The sequence below is a fragment of the Oryza glaberrima genome, chromosome 1, assembly GCF_000147395.1.
Source record: "Oryza glaberrima chromosome 1, OglaRS2, whole genome shotgun sequence".
Lineage (NCBI taxonomy): Eukaryota > Viridiplantae > Streptophyta > Magnoliopsida > Poales > Poaceae > Oryza > Oryza glaberrima.
Genome location: NC_068326.1, coordinates 27,264,018 through 27,285,277, shown reverse-complemented (window position 1 = coordinate 27,285,277; position 21,260 = coordinate 27,264,018). Strand labels below are relative to the sequence as shown.

Genomic DNA, 21,260 nt, shown 5'->3' with positions numbered 1-21,260 from the left:
TATTTCTGGTCCAACACCATCAATGCCTTCTTATTTAACCAAGGGCCGATGACTCCAACTTTGATCGACATCATCATGATTACTGGATTAGATGTAACTTCATCGGCTAACCCTATGAGTATGAACACCAAGAACCAATTTGACTTCAAGACCAAAAGCATAGGAGGGTGGTCTGGTTATGTAGCGGCATACATGGGCAAAGGGCCTGTCACTCCTCGGGAGCACGTAGCTTTCTTGCTAATGTGGCTAGAAAAGTTTCTCTTCTTTGGATCCAGCTGTGGTCCCACAACCAATTGGCAATTTGTAGCCGAAGCCTTAGGATCAAAGAAACAATTTCCCTTGGGCAAAATCCTTCTCGGCTATCTATACCAAATGTTGAACAATGCATCGGCTAAGATAGCCGTCGGCTCAATAGTTGGAGCAGGTGGACCATGGTGGCTACTGCAGACCTGGCTAAACCTGGTAGTCATGAAAGTTGTCAATCGGCCATCTGTAACAGACGCTGAATTCCCACGGTTGGAGCCAATTGTAGAAGACGATGGAGAAGAACGCACCCATCGCGGATGCATGTCATATGGAGAATATGCATCCACACCAGCCGATGCTGGGGCAAAACTATCGGCTGAGCTGCTCAAAGATTGGTTCTGCAGCTTTTATGAAGGCTTCCAGAAAGATGCCCGGGTTTGGTTTCTTTACGAAGACTCAGCAAACCTTGAGCTCCCATTAGACTTCAGATTTGAAGACATCAATCATGAAAGATATCAAACGCCCAGGGAAGTCTTTACAGCTGCAATCAGCCCATGCATCCTACCTGTCGGTATTCACCAAGGAAGAAATATCCAAGTCTCCTACGAATTCTATCACCCTATAAGTTCAGTTAGACAACTTGGATTTGGCCAACTCCCAATCGGCTTATTCTTTGCTGACAAGATCCAATGCCGAGGAGAAATTTCTTCAACTCTAATGATGGATCGACTGCTTAACCTCCAAGGACCCCCCCTTAGGCAGTATCGACAATATTGAGTTAGCAGGATTCAGGAGCAGGAACTTTGACAGATGGTGGGGTGAATGGAAGTTGCATCTATTTCATCAATCGGCCACAATGTACATGACAGATCTATTCCCTGACATCATACCCCAGGTAAACTTTGTCATCACTAAATTTCATAACGGTTAGCTGATTCATTACTTGACTAATCTTTTGTTCCTGTTTTGCAGACAACAGAGTCCTCCCCTCCATATCAGAGCAATAGTGGTAGGAACATTGAATATGCCCCAGGTCTGATTCCTAATGGAGGCGGATTGTCTCCCCCTGTCATCAGCTATCACGCCCCCAAGGTCTCAACCCTCCTCCAAGGCGCCATCAGGGAACCAATCGATGTAACCAAGAAAAGAAAAACTAGATCATCGGCTATGAACACCTTGACTCTAGTTCCAAAGAAAAAGGCCAAATCTAAGAAAACCAAGCCAACCGACGACCTGCCTGCTTTGGATCCATCCATTGAACATGCTCTGGATGAAGAAGATATTGAGGATGATGTTGATCAGGTTGCAGCCGAAGTAAGTGATACTGAAAAAACACCATCGGCTTCGCCTAAGCAGATACCTTCAACTCCTTCTGCCCCCACTCACTTCTTCAGAGTAAAACATCTTTCCTTGCAAACCCTTTTATAATCATTATTTTTCAGCTGACTACTCATAGGTTTTGTAGTTGCAGAAGAAGAAAACTGCTATAAAGAAGAAATCGGCAGCACCAATTCTCAAACCAGCTCCACCAGTAAGACACTCTCAATTTTACTAGTTGATTTCAACCGATTTTGTCTAACACTTGTCTTTTTACAGCCTCCTCCTCCTCCTTCTTCTCCTGTACAACAATCATCAAGTGACCGAACTCCATCGGCCGTGGGGAGTCATCATATTGTGGAAGAAGAACAATCGGCTGCTCCTACTATCCCAGTAAGCTTTCCTTTAATGCAAGAATTTAGATCGACTATATTGACTTAGCTCTCAAACTTTCTGAACTTATACATGCAAGTTCTAGCCGATCTCTTTTCTTTTGATATCAAAGATTATCTTGATGAGGCAGAAGAAGATACTTCAAGCAAAGCTCTAGCTCCCTTATCTGATGATGCAAAGAAAACACTGGAAGATATCTCGCGTCGGCTAGAGGCCTCTTCTCTGGATAGCTTAGTGGTCGACTATGGATCGATTAGGACACGATTGCACGAAGTTCAAGCTCTAATTCCTGAAGAACTGGCCGATGTCCTAACTCTAGCCACTTATCTTGAGCAACATCAAATTAAACAAGAAAAAGCCAAGCTAAGATTAGCCGAACGCCGTGAGCGCAAGGAGATTGAAGCCACAATCCAAGTCAATCGGCAGCTTGTGCATGAAGAAAAAGTCAAACTCGATCAGCTATCCGAAGGTCCGATCAAATCCAATATCGATCGGCTTGAAGCCCGCAAGATCGATCTCTTGGCACAGCTTGAAGAATGCAATGCTGAATTGGATATGGAGCACAAAAAGCTAGCCGATCTCCCAAAATTTGTCGAATAGCAAAAAGCAAGGCTCAAATCGGCTATCAAGAATGTTGCTGACCTAACCAAGTTCCTGAAGATCATTTCTGGGACTGATGCTCAAGATGCCCAAGCCATTGAAGAAGTCGAACAAATTAGGCAAAGAGCTATTTCGGCTATCCAGCAGTACTTGTCTCAATAACTTTTGTGTAATCGGCTAAGATACCTTAATAACAATCCTTTGTGCCGATTAACATAACTTCTAATTTTCACTTTCATTTTTTGTATTTATGTGCCCAAGCCATTGAAGAAGTCGAACAAATTAGGCAAAGAGCTATTTCGGCTATCCAGCAGTACTTGTCTCAATAACTTTTGTGTAGTAGGACTTAGAAATTCTTGTAATCGGCTAAGATACCTTAATGACAATCCTTTGTGCCGATTAACATAACTTCTAATTTTCACTTTCATTTTTTTGTATATATGTGCCTCCCAATTTTATAATGTCAACAGCATTGATAAAATTAGAAAAACAACTAAGGGCGATATAACAATATCGGCCGTTATATATCGGCAAACCATAACCGCTTACAATTGGAAAAACGACTAAGGGCGATATAACAATATTGACCATCTCAAGACGATGTAAAACACATCGGCTGTCATGCATCAGCAACACTAGCCGATCATGCGTCAACCCAAACACTTGGGTAATACTTCTTCAAGTATTTGCCATTGAGCGCTCATCCATAAACCTCACCATCAAGCCCTTGCAACATATATGCCCCTTTAGACACAACTTTATAGATTTGAAACGTTCCTTCCCAATTTGGTGACCACTTGCCGAACTTGTTATCCCGAGTTCCAATCGGCAAAATCAACTTCCATACAAGTTCACCTTCCGAAAAATCCTTAGGCACTATTTTCTTGTTATAATGCCTAGCCACTCGTTCCTTATCTTTGGTAACCTTAGCAAGGGCTCGTAAACGCCATTGAACCAAGTCCTCCCTCTCATCGGCCATAAGGTTATAATACTCATCGGCTGTCAAACCGTCTTGCAATTCTATCCTTCTAGAGCCGATTCTAACTTCCCATGGCAAAACAACTTCATGTCCATAAACAAGCTTATAAGGAGGAACTTGAATTGATCCATGACAAGCCATCCGATAAGATCACAATGCTTCGGCCAACCGGGTATGCCATTGTCGAGGATAATCAGAAATCTTCCGCTTAATTAATTTGATCAAGCTCTTGTTAGATGCCTCGGCCTGCCCATTAGCTTGTGCATAATATGGTGAATAATTCAACAATTTGATACCCACGCTATCGGCAAACCAAACAAACTCATCGGACACGAAGATTGAACCTTGATCAGTTGTAATAGTTTGAGGAATACCAAATCGGTAGATTATATGTTCTTGAACAAATTGAATTGCATCCACATAATCAACTTTCTTCAAAGGAATGGCCTCCACCCACTTGGTGAAATAATCAGTCGCCACCATACTGATGGTGGGTTTATCATACTGATCATATCAATTCCCCAACCTTTAAATGGCCATGGTTTAATAATAGGATTCATAGCCGACGCCGGCGCTCGTTGAATTGCCCCAAACTTCTGACAATCTTGACACCCCTTATAATATCTGAAGCAATCCTCCAGCATTGTCGGCCAAAAATACCCTGCACGCCGAAGTAACCACTTCATTTTATGGGCCGATTGGTGAGTGCCACAAATTCCTTCATGAACTTCGCCGATTGAAACTTTAGCCTGATCGGCACTCAAACACTTAGGTAACACTCCATCAATCGTCCGATAATAAAGCTCATCATCCAATAGAGTGTACTTCAACGCCTTATATCTTAATTTCCTAGAAGCCGATTGATGGATTATGTAAATATTGATGCACATCATACCTCCAATCATCGGCTGTTATTGCTGCAATTTCAACCTTAACATCTTTGATCATCGGCTTATACCCCGATGCCCCTTGGGCTAAATCATTAGCTTCAATATTTTGTTCTCGAGATACATGCCTTAAAGTAACCAGCCGAAATTCCTTCATCAGTTCTTGACACTTCTCATTATAAACTATTAACGTATCATTCTTGCATTCATACTCCCCTGCCAATTGACTGATTACCAGCAAAGAATCTCCCATGATTTCAATAGCATCGGCTTCAACTTCCTTGAGCAATTGCAACCCTTTAAGCACTGCTTCATACTCAGCTTGATTATTAGTCGCATAAGGTTTAATAGTATAAGCAAACTTGAAACATGCCCCCTAGGGGAAATTATAACTAGGCCGATACCACAACCATGAGTACACACCGATCCATCAAAGAATAAAGTCCATGGCACCATTTCAACCGAGCTGATTGAATCATCACGATGTTCCACAATAAAATCGGCTATAGCTTGTCCCTTAATCGTCTTCGGAGACTCATACCGAAGATCAAACTCAGTTAAGGAAAATATCCACTTTCCAACCCTTCCTTTCAATATTGGAGCCGATAACATGTACCTAACAACGTCGGCCTTGCATATAATAGTACATTCATTGGACAGTAAATAATGCCTTAACCTTGTGCATGAAAAATATAAACATAAGCATAACTTCTCCACAGGAGAATATCTAGTCTCTGCATCCAAGAGCCGACGACTGAGATAAAATACAACTCGTTCTTTTCCATCCAACTCCTGAATCAGGACTGAGCCGATTGACTTCTCACCGGCCGACAGATACAATCTAAAAGGTATCCCTTTCTGTGGAGGAATCAAAACAGGAGGGGAACTTAGGTATCCTTTAATATCATCCAAAGCCTTTTGCTGCTCTGCCCCCCCAAGTAAACTGCTGATCGGCCTTCAATCTCAACAATGGTGTAAAAGGTTTTAATTTTCCGGACAAATTAGAAATAAACCTTCAAACAAAATTAATCTTGCCGATCATCTCCTGCAATTTGGTCTTGTTTTCCGGAGGCTTAATCTTTTTGATCGCATTGATACTTCTCTGAGTTATCTCAATTCCCCTCTCATGGACAAGAAATCCCAAGAACTGGCCAGCCGATACACCAAAAGCACACTTTGTCGGATTCATCTTCAAGCCATATTTCCTGGTCCCCTCGAAAACTTTTCTTAAATCAGCTATGTGGTCTTTTACTTCCTTAGATTTAACAACCACATCATCAATATAGACCTCAACCAGCCAGCCGATTAGATCATGATAAATATAATTCATGGCTCGTTGATATGTAGCTCCAACACTCTTCAAGCTGAAAGTCATAACAACCCATTCAAATAAGACGATTGCACCAGGACATCTAAAAGCTGTCTTATGGATATCTTCTTCAGCCATAAAAATTTGATTATACCTTGCGTTTCCATCCATAAAACTCAAAATTCTGTTCCCTGACGTAGCATCAACCAGCTGATCGGCTACTGGCATTGGATATTCATCTTTCGGTTTAGCTTTATTCAGATCTCTAAAATCAATGCATACCCTCACCTTGCCGTTCTTCTTGATGACAGGAACTATGCTAGAAACCCACTCAGCATATCGGCAAGGACGAATAAAACTAGCATCATATAAACGCTTAATCTCAGCTTTGACAGGTTCAAGCATATCGGCTTTGCATCTCCTTGGAGGCTGCTGGTGCGGCCTAACCCCTGGCTTGATAGGTAGCCGATGTTCTACAATTGATCGGCTGAGTCCAGGCATCTCATAATACTCCCAAGCGAAGCAATCTCTAAACTCTTTTAAGAGCTCTATCAGCTTGGTTCTAAATTCTGGAGACAAATTCTTACTAATAAATGTTGGCCTTGGCCGATCGCCTGGACCTATATATATTTCTTCCAAATCATCGGCCGACATAAAACCTTGACCTTGCTTGTCATCGAGATCATCTACCGTATCCTTAGTGTAGATACTTGAACCCTCCACGACACCCTCAAAATAATAGCTTGGGCTCTCCATCTTCAACTGCCTGTATATCAGAATCGGACACTTTTAGAAAATCTCCATTCCAAACTTTTCCAGATAAACAATCAAGGCCATCCATCTCCCAAAGAGCTAAATCGGCACTGTCAACATTAACTGACATGTCGGCTGGTACGATCTCTATTTTGTCGCCTTGCCACTGAGTCAAGCATTGATGCATAGTTGAAGGAATATAACAATTGGCGTGAATCCAATCCCTTCCAAGCAACAAGCTGTAAGAACCCTTCCCATCGATGACAAAAAACGTGGTAGGAATAGTCTTACTGCCGACTGTCAGCTCCACATTTAGAACACCTTTGGTTTCCGATGGATTGCCACCAAAGTCCTTGAGCACCATATTTGTCTTGATGAGATCCTCGGCATTTCTACCCAGCTTCCTGAACATAGCATAAGGCATCAAATTCACCGCGGCCCCACCATCAACCATCATTTTAGACATCGGCTTCCCATTGACATAACCATTTATATACAATGGTTTAAGATGCCGATTCTCTGTCCCCTCAGGCTTCTCGAACACCGCCTGCTCTAGTGATAGAACCAACTTAGCCGATTCCTCTTCCACCTCGTCGACATCTGCTTGATCGATCCCGAATTCGGCTGGCAAGGTAAAAACCATGTTAATTGGTGCCGTCACAACACTCTTTCCTTTTGTCAACCTCTTTGCCTCATCAGCTGCAACATCGTCGGCTACAGGAGCCTGATTCTTAACACGCCACTCCTGCCTTGGTTTTGCTTTCTTCAGCCGATGATTAATTTCTTGCTCGACCTCCTGGAAGCGTTCCCTACTCCTCAATCTTTGAACCCTTCTTTTCTGATTCTTCGTAAAAATACCAGGAGGACACCATTGAGTCTTCTTATTTTCGTCATCTTCCGAATCACCATGTTGGTTTATTGGGCCCAATCTCTGATGGACATGCACTCTTGTCTGTTTTGGCCAATTGCCTTCATCGTACAATCGGCTTGAACCCCCTGCAACATCACTGCATCCAGGACAATCCTCGATAGATGGTAACCTCATACCTTCATTCCAACAGAACCTGAAGAACTCACAGCCCCAATGAGGATCAAAGCCACCATTATCTTCTTCATGATGCCTTTCCTGTTGCTTGTCGTATTTCCTTTGATATTTGTTTATAATTCTAGCCGAACTTACTTGATAACCCCTCATGCGCCCCGTATCGGCTGTTCGGCCAGCTGTGTGTACCATGTTAACGGGAAATGGGTTACCATCGACCCTCATTGGCCTTTTGGAATCATCAAACTTAATCTTGCCTCCCTCAATGGCCACCTGAATCTGTTGTCTAAACACCTTGCGATCGTTAGTAGAATGGGACCCAGAATTATGCCATTTGCAATATCTCTTTTTGCCTAATTCCTCAGCTGATGGAATCGTATGACCAGCAGGGAGTTGAATTTGCTTCTCTCGAAGTAGCAGATCAAAAATCTTGTCAACTTTAATAATATCAAAATCATACTTCTCTTCCTTTCCAGAACTCTTTACCCATTGGCACGGTATGACCTTTTTACTCCTCACCCATTCGGCTGTAGCTATCTCAGAGTCATCCTCATCATCATCCGACCCATACATGTAAGGGCAAACATGATTAACCTTTTAGAGCTTTTCCTAGCCACCGCAGACCTATGCTCGTGCAAGGTTACCTTTTGTATCAGATGTGACAAGCTATCAAAGTCTTCAGATGAGAATTTCTCCCTAATCGGAGCAATCATACCCTGAAAGGCCAGATCGGCTAACTGAGCGTCAGTTAAACTCAAGCTGAAGCACTTGTTCCTCATCTCCCTGAATCTCTGAATATACTCGTGCACGGGTTCATCATGCCGCTGCTTAATCGCCGTCAAGTCAGATAACTTCATCTCATGAACCCCACTGTAGAAATAGCTGTGGAATTGCTTCTCCAAATCAGCCCAACTATTGATCGACCCATACGGCAAAGAAGAAAACCAAGTAAAAGCCGATCCAGACAAAGATAACCGGAACAACCTAACCCTCAGAGCGTCCACAGCCGATGCTTCACCACACTGAGCTAAAAATCGGCTAATGTGCTCATAAGTTGACATACCATCTTGTCCCGAAAATTTGGAGAAGTCCGGAACTTTGAATCGATTGGGGAGAGGAACTCTCTTAAACCACTCAGGGTAAGGCTGCCGATACAAGCTTCCAGTCTCTTTTGGTTTAAGCCCAAACTGTTCCCTCATTACATCAGCAATCACATCGGCCCACGGTCGTTGCTGAGCTGCTCCCTGTGACTGTTGTTGCATGGGCTCGAACTGACCGTACTGAGACGCAAACTGAGGTTGAGCCAGTCCCCCTGGCTGATATTGGGCTTGCCGGGAAGGATGCTGATATTGATAATTCAAGTTGCCCCTCTGGTAATTATGAAGGTTCAGCTGCATATTACATGCCAAATGCTCGGGAACAACTTGAGGCATTACTGTGCCATCCGGCTGTACGTGGTGAACCAAGTGTTCTGGGACGACTTGATTTAAAAATTGTTGTACAGGCTGTCCACCAGGCGTCACAAACCTGGTCGATGCGCAGCCTTGGTGTTGAATCGGCTGAACGATTTGTTGTCTTAACGACGTTTGCTGAATCGGCCACGGAGGCTGTTGCCTTGGTGGCGTTTGCTGGACTGGTTGCACAACTTGTTGCTGGACTGGTTGTACAACCTGCTGAATCGGGAGTGTCTGTTGAATCGGCTGCTGCTGTATTGGATCAACAGCAGGTTGAGGCGACAGAAACATGGCAGCAACCTGATCTTGCGTCGGCCGATTCACAACCTGCCCACTATGCTGTGGCTGCTCTCTCATTAACAACTGAGGGTTCACCAGCTGGCCTGGTGCCAATGCTGACGGAGCAGGTAAGGGAGTCGCTGCCGGCGCTGTCGGCTGAGCTAATGGTGCGACGGGGGAAACTACCTGAATAGATGGCTGGGCATCAGTGATCAAAGGCCGATAATTTGGAAAGACACCTCCTTGCAAATAAACTGGGCCTGCAGCCTGATGCTCAGCTATTGATCCATCGGCTATTGACTTCATCATGTTTGATAAGGTATTGACTAACACCCCAGACTGATTGATCAAAGCATGGTGCACAGCATAGTCGACCCGGTCTTGGAAATTATTGAAAAAATCTTATGCCGCATCACTATTCTGATTAAGATTTCCCCCTTGCAACCCCTGAGCACCATCACCTTGAACTCCATGCACTCCATCGCCTTGAACTCCATGGACCCCTTGAGAGTTGTCACCTTGACTTCCTAGAGAACCGCCGGTAGCACCTTTGTCACTCAGTTGAGCCGAGCCATCTGGAGCTTGTTTCCCGTCTTCACCTTTGGAAGAACTGGTCCTAGGATCATCAGCAACTACCTTTACTTTATACTTCTGAACTAATGTTCCCTTGCGGGTCTGCATGAATGAGTTCAAGAACTGATCCCGGGCTTTCTGCAACATTGCTTCAAAATCCTTCTTCTGCTCAGGTGTGAATTTCTCTGGATCGATGGGCACGACGTTTCCTTCATTGACGTCAGTCAACCCAACTTTTGGATCTTTTCTTTAACAGTGCTTGGGCTAGCCGAGGATGGCGACAGTGGTGGCTTCTCGGCCATGAGGAAGAATTGCTTGCTGACTTCTAATCGGTCCCACCAGGCGTGCCAAAAGCGTGTTGAAAGAAAACACGAGGCCTGTGAGATCTGCTTAACTCCAGTGCAGGTCCAAAGCTCGCCTTCGACTCCACCTTGATCTAATCTCCTTTTCCGATGCTAATATTACCAAATTTGGTCGTTAACACTATAACAATACATGTCATGCATATATCATCGTTACTTTCGTATTTGAAAATATTTTTATATGATGTTAAGTCATAGCTGATAATATGTTAGAAATGAAAGTTGTTGATAATATGTCATGAATAAAACCAATGGGTCAAGGTATACTCTTAGACACCGTGTAGAAAAAACTAATACTTCTATGTTTTACGCAATTTAGAACGGAGGAAGTAACCAGAAATCCATGGCGCAGCGAAGTGGCCGACCTTCATGAATCGTCAAATTTGAATGATGCTAACCTGTTCTAAAGGAGAATTTTGCTGTGAGCCTGTGATACGAGAATTTTGCTCCAGTTCTAAAGGAGATTGAACTATTTTCTTGGAAATTCCACATAAATTAAGTGAAATCAGGCGAAAAATGTGCGTGATGTGTTCTTTCTCGTGGGTTTCCAACAAGGTAATAAATAGCGTATAGCGGGTTGTTAGCGGATTAGTGTCTGTATAGCGGATTGCGAATAGCGGACGCTATTACGGACGCTAAGTTCCAATAGCAAATATAAGAAAATAACCATAAATATATCTATATTAACATCAATTTTACGTAAAAATTAGAATTTATAATACATTTTTTATTACTCATATATTTCATAGCATAAAAAATATAAAATAACATATAGATATATAAGATAAATAAGATAAATAATGAAAAGTTCTACGATCCATATATGAAAAACAACATTTAAGCGTTATAGCGGTCCAACAAAGTCAATAGTGGACTGTTATAGCTATCGTGAAGCGCTATAATAGACTAATATAGCGGGCGCTAAGTTACAACATGCTATCTTCAGTCCGCTACCTTGTAGCAGCAGCGGTAGAGGTCCGCTACCGCTATTGTGGCCGCTACTGCGGCCGCTACGAATGTTATTTATTAGCTTGGTTTCTAACCCATTTCCCTCGTTTTCCGCGTGCATATTTTTCAAACGGTTAAACGGTATGCGTTTTGCTAAAAGTTTATATAGGAAAGTTGCTTTTAAAAAAATCATATTAATCCAGTTTTATGCGTTTTGCGAAAAGTTTATATATGAAAGTTGCTTTAAAAATCATATTAATCAAGTTTTCAAGTCTTTTTATAGCTAATACTTAGAGCAGGTACAATAGCAGGCTATAATCCAGCTATAAATATATTTTGAAAAGATAAAGGAAGAGAGAGAAGAGCAGCGGGCTACAGATCTGTAGCCAGTTGTAGCACGGGCTCCAAGACGTAATATGTGATATTAATAGTATAGCAAAAAACTATGATATGAATTGGTTATTATATTGGTTATAGATGATTTGGAGTTAATAGTAAGCTATACTATTAAACTTGCTCTTAATTAATCATGTGTTAATCTATCGCTCTTTTTTTTTTTTCCGCCGGAACGGTTCCAAATCCCAACCCCTCAGAAGGCTGGTACTGGGCTACTAGTCATCTTCTGCCTCTTCCTCATGCAAACACAACAAACTGCCGTAATCAGACTATCAGAGGAAAGCGTTCCGCGGCGCCGCCGCGGCGTCCGGCGTCCGGCCTGTCACCTGTGAGTCGAGGCCGCACTTTGGCGCCCGCGGCAGAGCCCGCGACATGCCTTGCCGCACCGCGCCGAGGCGTCCAAACACACGCTCCGCCCAGCCCAGAGAGCCCACTCCCGCCGCCGCGCGTCCCATCCAAACCTCCCTCCGCCTCCGCGTCCCGCCGGCCGCCGCCAATGGAGGCGCCGCCAAGCCTCCCCTACCGCCACCTGCCGCAGCATCTCGCCGGCCTCCTCAAGACCCGGCCGCTCCACGACCTACTCTCCGACGCGTCCACCTCCCGCGCCGCACGCCACCTGTTCGACGCTGTGCCGCGCCCGACCCCCGCCCTCTGCGGCACGCTCATCTCCGCTCTCTCAAGGCTCTGCTCGCACCAGGAGCTTCTCGACGCCTTCTCATCGCTTCACCGCAGGGGCTCCGACGTCCCGCCCGGCTGTGTGCCCCTCGTTGTGAAGTCGTGCGCGATCTTGGCCGCGTCACGTCAGGGAAAGCAGGTGCACTGTCACGCCATTGTCCGTGGTCTCCTTGGGGATATCTTTGTGCAGACTGCTCTGGTGGATTTCTATGCAAAGAACGGGGACATGGATTGTGCTGTGAAGGTGTTTGACGAGATGCCGGTGAAGGACCCGATACCGATGAACTGCTTGATCACTGGGTATTCCAAGTCCGGTGATGTGGTGAAGGCGAGGAGGCTATTTGATGGCATGGTAAGAAGGACATCTGCATCCTGGAATTCAATGATCGCCTGTTATGCGCATGGTGGGGAATACCAGGAAGCTTTGAGGTTGTTCCGTAGGATGTTGAGTGAGGGTGCAAGGCCAAATGCGATCACTATTGCGACGATGTTTTCCATTTGTGCCAAGACTGGTGATCTTGAAACAGGAAAGTGGGCAAGGTCTTTGATCGCAGAGCAGGATTTGCAGAACATGATAGTGCACACTGCCTTGATGGAAATATATGTCAAGTGTCGGGCTATTGACGAGGCACGCCGTGAGTTTGATCGGATGCAGCAGAGAGATGTCGTGGCATGGAGCACTATGATCGCTGGTTATGCACAGAATGGGAGGCCACATGAATCTCTAGAGCTGTTTGAGAGGATGAAGGCAACCAGTTGCAAGCCAAATGAGGTGACTCTTGTTGGTGTACTATCTGCCTGTGCTCAGCTGGGCTCTGATGAATTAGGAGGACAGATTGGTAGCCATGTCGAGAGCCAGAACCTACCACTCACCAGCTACCTCGGATCCGCACTAATTGACATGTACACAAAGTGTGGGCACGTTGGCAGAGCTCGCAGTGTCTTCAACCGGATGGAACACAAGGTTGTCATAACCTGGAACTCCATGATGAGAGGCCTAGCACTGAATGGCTTTGCGCAAGATGCAATCACCTTGTACAAAGAGATGACAGAGGAGGACGTCCAGCCAAACGAGATTACTTTCGTTGCGCTGTTAACGGCGTGCACCCATGCTGGATTGGTAGACCAAGGTATGTTCTTTTTCAAAGAGATGAAGACAATTCACCATGTTTCCCCTCAAGTGGAGCACTGCGCGTGCATAGTGGACCTCCTCTGCAAATCTGGAAGGCTGCGGGAAGCGTACAAGTTCATCTGCGACATGGAGGTCGAACCAAACGCGGTGATCTGGAGCACGCTGCTGAGCGCCTGCAGGGCTCACGCCGACGTCGAGCTGGCCAAGCTCGCCGCGAGCAAGCTCCTGGTTCTTGAGCCGGACAACTCCTCCATCTATGTCCTGCTGTCCAACATCTACGCGGATGCCGGCCTCTGGGGCGACGTGAGGGAGATCAGGGACCTGATGAGGAGCAAGAACGTGCAGAAGCTGTCTGCTTATAGTTGGATAGAGCTGGACGGTGAAGTGCACAAGTTCCTGGTGCAGGATACGTACCACCCGAAATCAGCTGAGATTTTCAACGTCGTCGACGGCATGGGGTTGCATCTGGACGACGTTGATTCTGACCCCGATTTATTTGTTCTAGAGCACTATTGAACATTTGAACATGCTAACAAACAATTGCAGCAGGGCATCCTTCGTTCACTGCAGATTGATTGTACTTTGCATAATTTATATACATCCATGATCCATCGATTCGATTATTATTAGTTAGTACTAGAAAGTATGTAGAAAGTATAATTGGTAAGTGTTGAATTGTTGGGCCTTCTTGCCTAGCCCAATAAGAACAATGACTACCAGTAGGCCTTATTGATGATGAGCCCAGTTCTGAGTTATCCCGAGTCCTGCCTGATAAAGCAAGCAGTCCAAAGCAGGAGACGGCAGAACACCAGGTTGTCAGATCCCTTCGCCTCTGAACCCTGAGTCGCCGATCGAAACAATCCGATGGAGTCCGAAGCTGACAAGGCCGCCGCGCCGGCGCCGGCAGCGGCGGCGTCGGTAGCGGAGACGAGCGACGACGCGATTCAAGAGGAGTCACCGGCACCGGCTCCCAGCGGGAAGCCTGGATCGGAGGCGGCGGCCAAGCCGGAGGTCGAGGTGCAGCTGTTCCGGCGTGGGCGGGGGCCGGTGGCCGTGTTCCGGTCGCCGCTGGGCGGGTACACGCAGGACCAGCTGGAGGTGGGGGACATCCTGGAGCAGCACGGCCTCAAGTCCGTCTTCGTCTTCCACCCCGCCTCCCGCACCCGCGGCGTCGCCATCCGCTTCCACCCCCGCAACGGCCGCTCCCTCCTCACCTACGTCGCTGGTTCCACCATCTTCCTCGACGGCGAGCCCAAGGTAAGCCTTACGGATCGGTTGGCTCTCTCTGGCTCGCTCAATTTTAGGTAGTCGAAGTGATGTGATCATGTGAGTACTTGATGGATTGGTCTGTTTGGTTGGTTGGTTAGGATTCTTTGCTGAAGCCCGTCACGAAGGTGATGATTGGTGTGGCAGCTATGACAGCAGTTGCTGCAGTATTGCTGAAGGAGGGCAAGATGCCCGAGTGGCTTAAGGAATCCAAGCTCGGCAATCTGAACTTCCCACCATGGGTACTGGCTTGCATGGTCATTGTGTTCATGAGGCTCCGGAAGAGAACCAAGGATGCCATGAAAAAGTTTGGCTGGTCTTCATGAGGTACCAAAAGTTTTACCCCTTTTCCCCAGATTTGTGATCGAACAGTTTCCAATTTGGTTTTAATCTCTTGTGAGTATAGCATGATGCACAAACGGTTACTACCAAAACTCAGTGCTGTTCTATATGTGCAGTAGTATAATGAATGAAACTTGTAGGTAGTTGTGACATGGTTATTCTAGAATGTTAAGTGTGCTTTAAGGTTTCTTGTACTATAACAGAATAGTTTATTAATCGTCGTATCATGGCAGTGTTATTTTTTCTATTCTACAAAGCATATATAGACAAAAATACCCACTACTCCTGAGTTTTGATTATTAAACAGAATAACTATCCGCTCCTAGTTACCACTCTCCAGTCTCCAAAGCGTGTCGTTTTGGACATATATCTCATCAAACTTTTGAAACTTTGAATATCAATACATTTTTAATATTTAGATTTGATACATGGAAATAATGTGCATATTTGTCTCTTAAGTATTCTATGATACTATAATATCTATCAACATTTGTAAATATATTCAAAATTTGCAATAGAAATTAGTGGTGAAGGATGCATTTTGATACCATGTCAATGTTCCAAACATGTTTTCGCAACCAGACGGAGCATTACAACACAAAACCTCCGTAGAGTACTAATTAGTCTATTCAAAACATTATTCATGTATCATGAGTTCTTGGCGAAAGGGCATGTAGTCTAGTAGTTACAGTGACCTGAGTAACACCCCAAGGTCCTGAGTTCAAATTTTAATATGAGCGAATTTCAGATTGGGTTGTTTGAGAAGCTAAGTTCCCAATTTAAATGGTTGCATATATCTGGTTGGATATAGAGGCCGGGTAAAAAATACCCATCTCTAAAAAAAGAGTATCATGAGTTCTTGTCATTCATAATTTCTGCTGAAATATACTTATAGGCTGTTCCTAGAGGAACCAAAGTAAGTATGTCACGCATGTGCTTCCGCCTCATTCATTGTATTATTAGGATATGGGAAACTAACTGCATCTCTGAGTTCTTTTACTGAATTTTATCTAAGCTGTATTTCAATATTCCACAGGTTCGTAATGACAAAAGTGTGTTTTTGGCTGCTGCTTCAAATTTGTTGCCAATACTGGAGATGTACCAAGCGGGTGACACGCTAAGTGAAGAACTATTACACAAAAAACACTAGTTTTAACCTTTATTTGCATACTCGATGCCGGAAACTCGATAGATTTTTACTTGTACTTATGTTCATGAATAAAAAATAGCAAAACAATCCTTATCATATCTCTTCCTGCTCGCTAATTGGTTTATCCATTTTTCTGGAAGGCTTCCTAGGTACTTCCTCCGTCCCATAAAAAACCAACCTAGTACTGGATGTGACCCATCCTAGTACTACAAATCTGGACATTCCAGATTCATTATACTAGAATATGTCAAATCCAGTACTAGATTCGTTTTTTTTTTTGGATGGAGGGAGTATTCCTTATATGCTGGTAGATTCATAGTTCATATCCTGTAGCAAACATGGAGTTTCAGTTTACAAAACAATGATCCTTGATATATGCTATTGATGATTTTTGCATCTGTGCATTGGCACACTTCGATGTGCCCATCTTGCTTCGCCCTTAATAAAGAGCTATTGGATACCACAAACTGTATTTTCTTGTGCCTAAGCTAGATCTCGGCTTACCATTATCTATAGGATTTAAACACTGGATTTACTATAAAATGTCATCCTGAAAATTGTGATTGTTTCAATTATCATACAGAGAAATCATCAAGTAATCCCCGCATGAGAATGCTTTAGGTTTTGTCACATAGTCGAGGGGCACACTTACATTGTCATTTGCTACTGGCAGAATGTCACAAAGTTCTGTGCCCATTTGCCAGCCATGTGAGAATGGCAAAGTTGCCCATATCTCCTTCCGATCTATCTATCCGCTAATCTCTACCTTCGACCATCACCGTGCCTTGGCTCCAGAGTGATGCTATTCTCGCGCATTTATATGTTAGAATGGATGCGCTAGAATAGCATCAAAATTGATCACCAGTAATCCTTACAGGAGCATGCTCCATCCTTGAAATGGTGAAACCTATTCCTATCTCTCATAACAATCTCCCTGTTGAAGACCTTGGATATCATCTTGGTATAATCATGGCAGTCCTCACATACTCTCAGGTTCTTCACTATCCTAATCTCCATGTCTTCCGGCAACGCGACTAGGCCAAATGCAATGGCCAGCTTCTCACTATGCAAGGAGATTGCATCTTCTTTGTCCTCTTCCTCGATATCAAACAACACCTCTTTTGTGTTCGCAATGTACCCTTGCAGCCTCAGCCTCTGATTCATCTCTGCAAGCATCATCTCGATCTCCTTGTGTCTTGGGTGTGTCTTGCCTCCAACAAAGAACTCATGCACCTTGCCACCAACCTCAATGGCACTACACCCAGGCACCTTTTTCACTCCCTTGGCCTTCATCATGTTCCGAACATTGCTGACACCCTTCCAGTTCTGCGAGTCTGCATAGATGTTAGAGAGCAGGACATGGGCGGCATCATTCTTGGACTCGATCGCCATGAGCTTATCCATTGCATATTTCCCCAGTTCAACGTTTTTGTGGATCCGTGACGCATTGAGTAGTGCTCCCCACACGCCTTCGTGTGGCTCCAATGGCATGCCATTGATGAAGTTCACGGCATCATCCAGACGCCCAGCTCGACCATACAAATCAACCATGCAACCGTAGTGTTCAAGCCAAGGATCAATTCCATGATTGCTCTTCATCGAATCGAAGCATGCTCGTCCCTCATCTACCAACCCAGCCATGGAGCATCCACGGAGGACCACGACAAAGGTGACACCGTTAGGCTCAACCCCTGTGCTCTCCATGCGCTTGAACAGCGCAAGGCAGTCTCTCCCCATGCCATTCATCGCAAGGCCACTCACTGCACTGGTCCAAGTGTAAACGTTCCTTTCGCCCATGCTGTCAAACACCTCCATGGCTGCCGCCACCGCGCCACACTTGGAATACATATCAATCAACGCGGTGCCGAGCGTGACCGACAGCCGCATCCCACGGCTGTGTGCACACGAGTGCACCCACTTGCCTCGTTCCAGCGCGCCCAATTGCGCACAGGCAGTGAGCGCTGACACCAGCGTCACCTCCCCCACGGCAGCGCCAGCATGACGCATTTCATCGAACAGCCTCAAGGCCTCCCTTGACCGGCCCGTGTGCACATACCCGGCGATCATGGCGTTCCACGCGACATGGTCCCGCTGAGGCATTCCGTCAAACAGCTCGCGCGCAGCGTCCGCTTCGCCGCCAGTGGCGAGAGCCCCCACCATCGCGGTGATGCACACCACGTCCGGGCCCGCGATCTCCGCGAACGCGGCCCGCGCGGCACCCACATCCCCGGCCGCGGCGTACATGGAGACGGCCCCGCTCTGCACGTGCGGGTCGCCCGCGTGTCCGTGGCGGAGCGCCGACGCGTGCACGCTCCCCGCGATCAGGGCCGCGTCCAGCGCGGACGCCGCGGCGGCGGCCAGGGCGGTCGCGGCGCGGACGAGGAAGGTGAAGGAGTAGTTGTCGGGCGCGAGCGGCAGGTCGCGGAACGCGCCGAAGGCGAGGTGCGGGCGCCGGCCGCGAGCGAGGGCGCGGAGGAGGGAGTTGTGCGCGAGGAGCGTGGCGGGGCGCCGCGGCAGGAGGAGGCGCGCGTAGGAGAGGTCGCCATCGTCGTCGTCGTCGGAGGAGGAGGAGGAGGCGAGGGAGGCGAGGAAAGCGGCCAGGTGGGACGGGGACGCGATGCGGCCCGAGACGAGGAGGTGCGCGTGGATCTCGCGGAGGTGCCGCTGCGAGGAGGCCGCCGCTGCCAGCTTCGCCGGGTCGCGGAGCGGTCGCATTTGGTTTGACACGCTACGGCCTACGGCTTGTGAGCTACTCTGACGAGAGGACTTCCCGTTTCGAGCATTCGCCGCGCGCGGGCTGACGAGGCCGAACGCGACTACGAACCCTGGCCCGCGTGGGAGTGGCCCGTTCCATGGAAATTGCTATACGTACGAGATACAACTCAATTATTGGAACTGAGTTTGATCGACGGCAGCCATGCGTTGAACATCTGCTCCTTTCATTGATCAGTGGTTGCATTTGCATATGATTGCGCCCGTCCATACCACTACACTCGCAGGGCTAACCGACGAAGGAAGAGTAAAAACCAGTGGATTATCGGGGAAGGCTCGGCAGAGCCTGCAAGCAAGACAGTAACATTTTCACGTTGCCACGGCGAATAGCGGCACCTCGCTTTAGGCAGTTCTCGAAACTTTGGATACATGTATGGAGCATTAGATATAGATTAAAAATAAACTAATTGTGCAGTTAGGGGGAAAATCGCGAGACGAGTCTTTTGATCCTAATTAGTCCATGATTAGCCACAAGTGCTACAGTAACCCACATGTGCTAATGACGGATTAATTAGGCTCAAAAGATTTGTCTCGCAGTTTCCAGACGAGTTATGAAATTAGTTTTTTCATTCGTGTCCGAAAACCCCTTCCGACATCCGGTCAAACATCCGATGTGACACCAAAAATTTTCTTTTCGCGAACTAAACATGCCCTTACTCTGAAGATTGATGTGCCTTTCAGCAAGCCTCCTGGAAGGGACCAACACTGAATCACGGTCACAGACATGCAAAGTAGAGGGGAGTAAAAAAGCCAAGGAGATACTCTGTGAAGCCTTGCAAAATCAGATCAGAATGGTAACCTGCAAACTTGCAAGGGCTGCTGCCTACTCCAGCTCTTTGGCGTGTGTAAAACAAACCTGACAAAAGTCCTGGACAGATGTTTTGCTGTCGGATTAATCTTACTTCCTCCGTTCAAGAATCCTTCTGAAGAGACCCCCTTTTACAAGCATCTTGGCCTAGAGTTTGATCCATGCAAAGAAGTGATAGGTTTTACAAGCATCTTAGCTGCAGGATAGAGTTTGATCCATGCAAAGAAGTGATAGGATGGGCGGTGGTAAAGTTAAAAAGATGCAAAACTGGGGAACCTGCTAGCTTGCAAGGATTGACGGCCACAAATTCTTCAGAGAACAGCTGATGAAGAGCATAAAGAGAAGTCGTAAATGCAAACCCTGAGCAAAGATGATGCAATGTTGCTATTTATGGGGAAAACGCAAAGCAAGTTTCACCGAAGCACTCATTCCAGTCTTTTGCCATATTTGGAGAAACATGGAAAATCTGGTGAACTGTAAATGTACATCTCTTCGTTGCTTGATTGCTTCCTCCACAATTAACTTCTTTATTCTTGCCTTCGACCTATCAGCTTTGTAGGACTGGTACATTGCAGGAACCTGGAGCAAAGTTTTTTTTTTTTCCCGAGAAAATGACAGCAAACCTGAAAGGACAATAAACAGCACAATTATCTTTTGAACAGCATACTTTCAAAGGAATGAGCCCGTCACTGCACTCCAAATGGCAATTTGATCAATTTACGAGGATGTGAAAACAATTGATATATTCATACATAGGATCAGTACAAGTAAGGTATTGTAGTCGAAATATCAGAATTTTTTAACAGCATGTAAACAGAGAGGTGAGGCCGCCATACGGTCTAGAAACCAATGCACAACAACTCAAATATAAACTTGTGTAAAAGTACAAATCAAGTGAGTGCTGTTCACGGTCAAGTGAGACCGTGAGGACCACAATGCCACTACTAAAATTTAACGCTGATGATCAGTGAAACACCAAACCGACAAGCTATGCCAAAGCTTCTGTGTTATTTGCTGGAATTGTCACCCAATTTCTTTTTCTCAAGTCTTGTTCTGCTGACTAGAAACAAAAAGAAGAAAAAGAAAAAGAAATGCTATTCTGACTTTAAACTGTTGGAGCACATGCTTTGGTCATTCTACTGCTTAGCAGGCTGCATAATGTTTCCCTACTGATAAATCATGGGGAAACAAACTGGCTGCAGAATGTAGAAGAGACATAGTCCATTAAACACGGCCTGATTTCGCACATCATCAAGACATCTTTGCCGTGATACGTCAGTCCAGACAGGCAATGCAACATGTAACTCTGTCAAAGTCACGAAAACAGTTTCTTTGCCCTAAAAAAATCTTAAAGAGTATAAAACATCGAGAGTCTCTTTTATGCAAGCTCTACCTGAAGGCCACTACAAAGATTGAAAGGTTCATAAAAAATACATCAGATTTTCTCTGTTATGGCATTAATGTTAATAAATATAGAGGTCTAAAGGCCCACTGAGTCAACAACATAAAGAGAAGAATATCAAAACTTCACACACTTTTTGCACTGGGTTTTCACCATTATTCTGAACTGGGGTTTC

The 21,260-nt window shown here is 45.7% G+C and overlaps 3 protein-coding genes across 3 annotated transcripts; 2 read left to right on the top strand and 1 right to left on the bottom strand.

Moving 5' to 3' along the window:
• The first annotated feature begins 11,784 nt into the window (after window positions 1-11,784).
• On the top strand, window positions 11,785-13,894 carry LOC127760636 (pentatricopeptide repeat-containing protein At1g08070, chloroplastic-like). Its single transcript, XM_052284927.1, has one exon. It carries the CDS (start codon window positions 12,035-12,037, stop codon window positions 13,859-13,861), a length of 1,827 nt encoding a protein of 608 aa, XP_052140887.1. The 5' UTR covers window positions 11,785-12,034; the 3' UTR covers window positions 13,862-13,894.
• A 209-nt stretch (window positions 13,895-14,103) lies between these two features.
• Window positions 14,104-16,201, top strand: LOC127760709 (uncharacterized). Its single transcript, XM_052285011.1, has 3 exons — window positions 14,104-14,602; window positions 14,713-14,938; window positions 15,990-16,201. The coding sequence occupies exons 1-2, from the start codon at window positions 14,210-14,212 to the stop codon at window positions 14,935-14,937; spliced, it is 618 nt and encodes a 205-aa protein (XP_052140971.1). The 5' UTR covers window positions 14,104-14,209; the 3' UTR covers window position 14,938; window positions 15,990-16,201.
• Window positions 16,202-16,649: 448 nt separating this feature from the next.
• Window positions 16,650-19,137, bottom strand: LOC127760626 (putative pentatricopeptide repeat-containing protein At5g40405). The gene has a single exon (XM_052284917.1). It carries the CDS (start codon window positions 18,816-18,818, stop codon window positions 16,962-16,964), a length of 1,857 nt encoding a protein of 618 aa, XP_052140877.1. The 5' UTR covers window positions 18,819-19,137; the 3' UTR covers window positions 16,650-16,961.
• Between the last annotated feature and the right edge of the window lie 2,123 nt (window positions 19,138-21,260).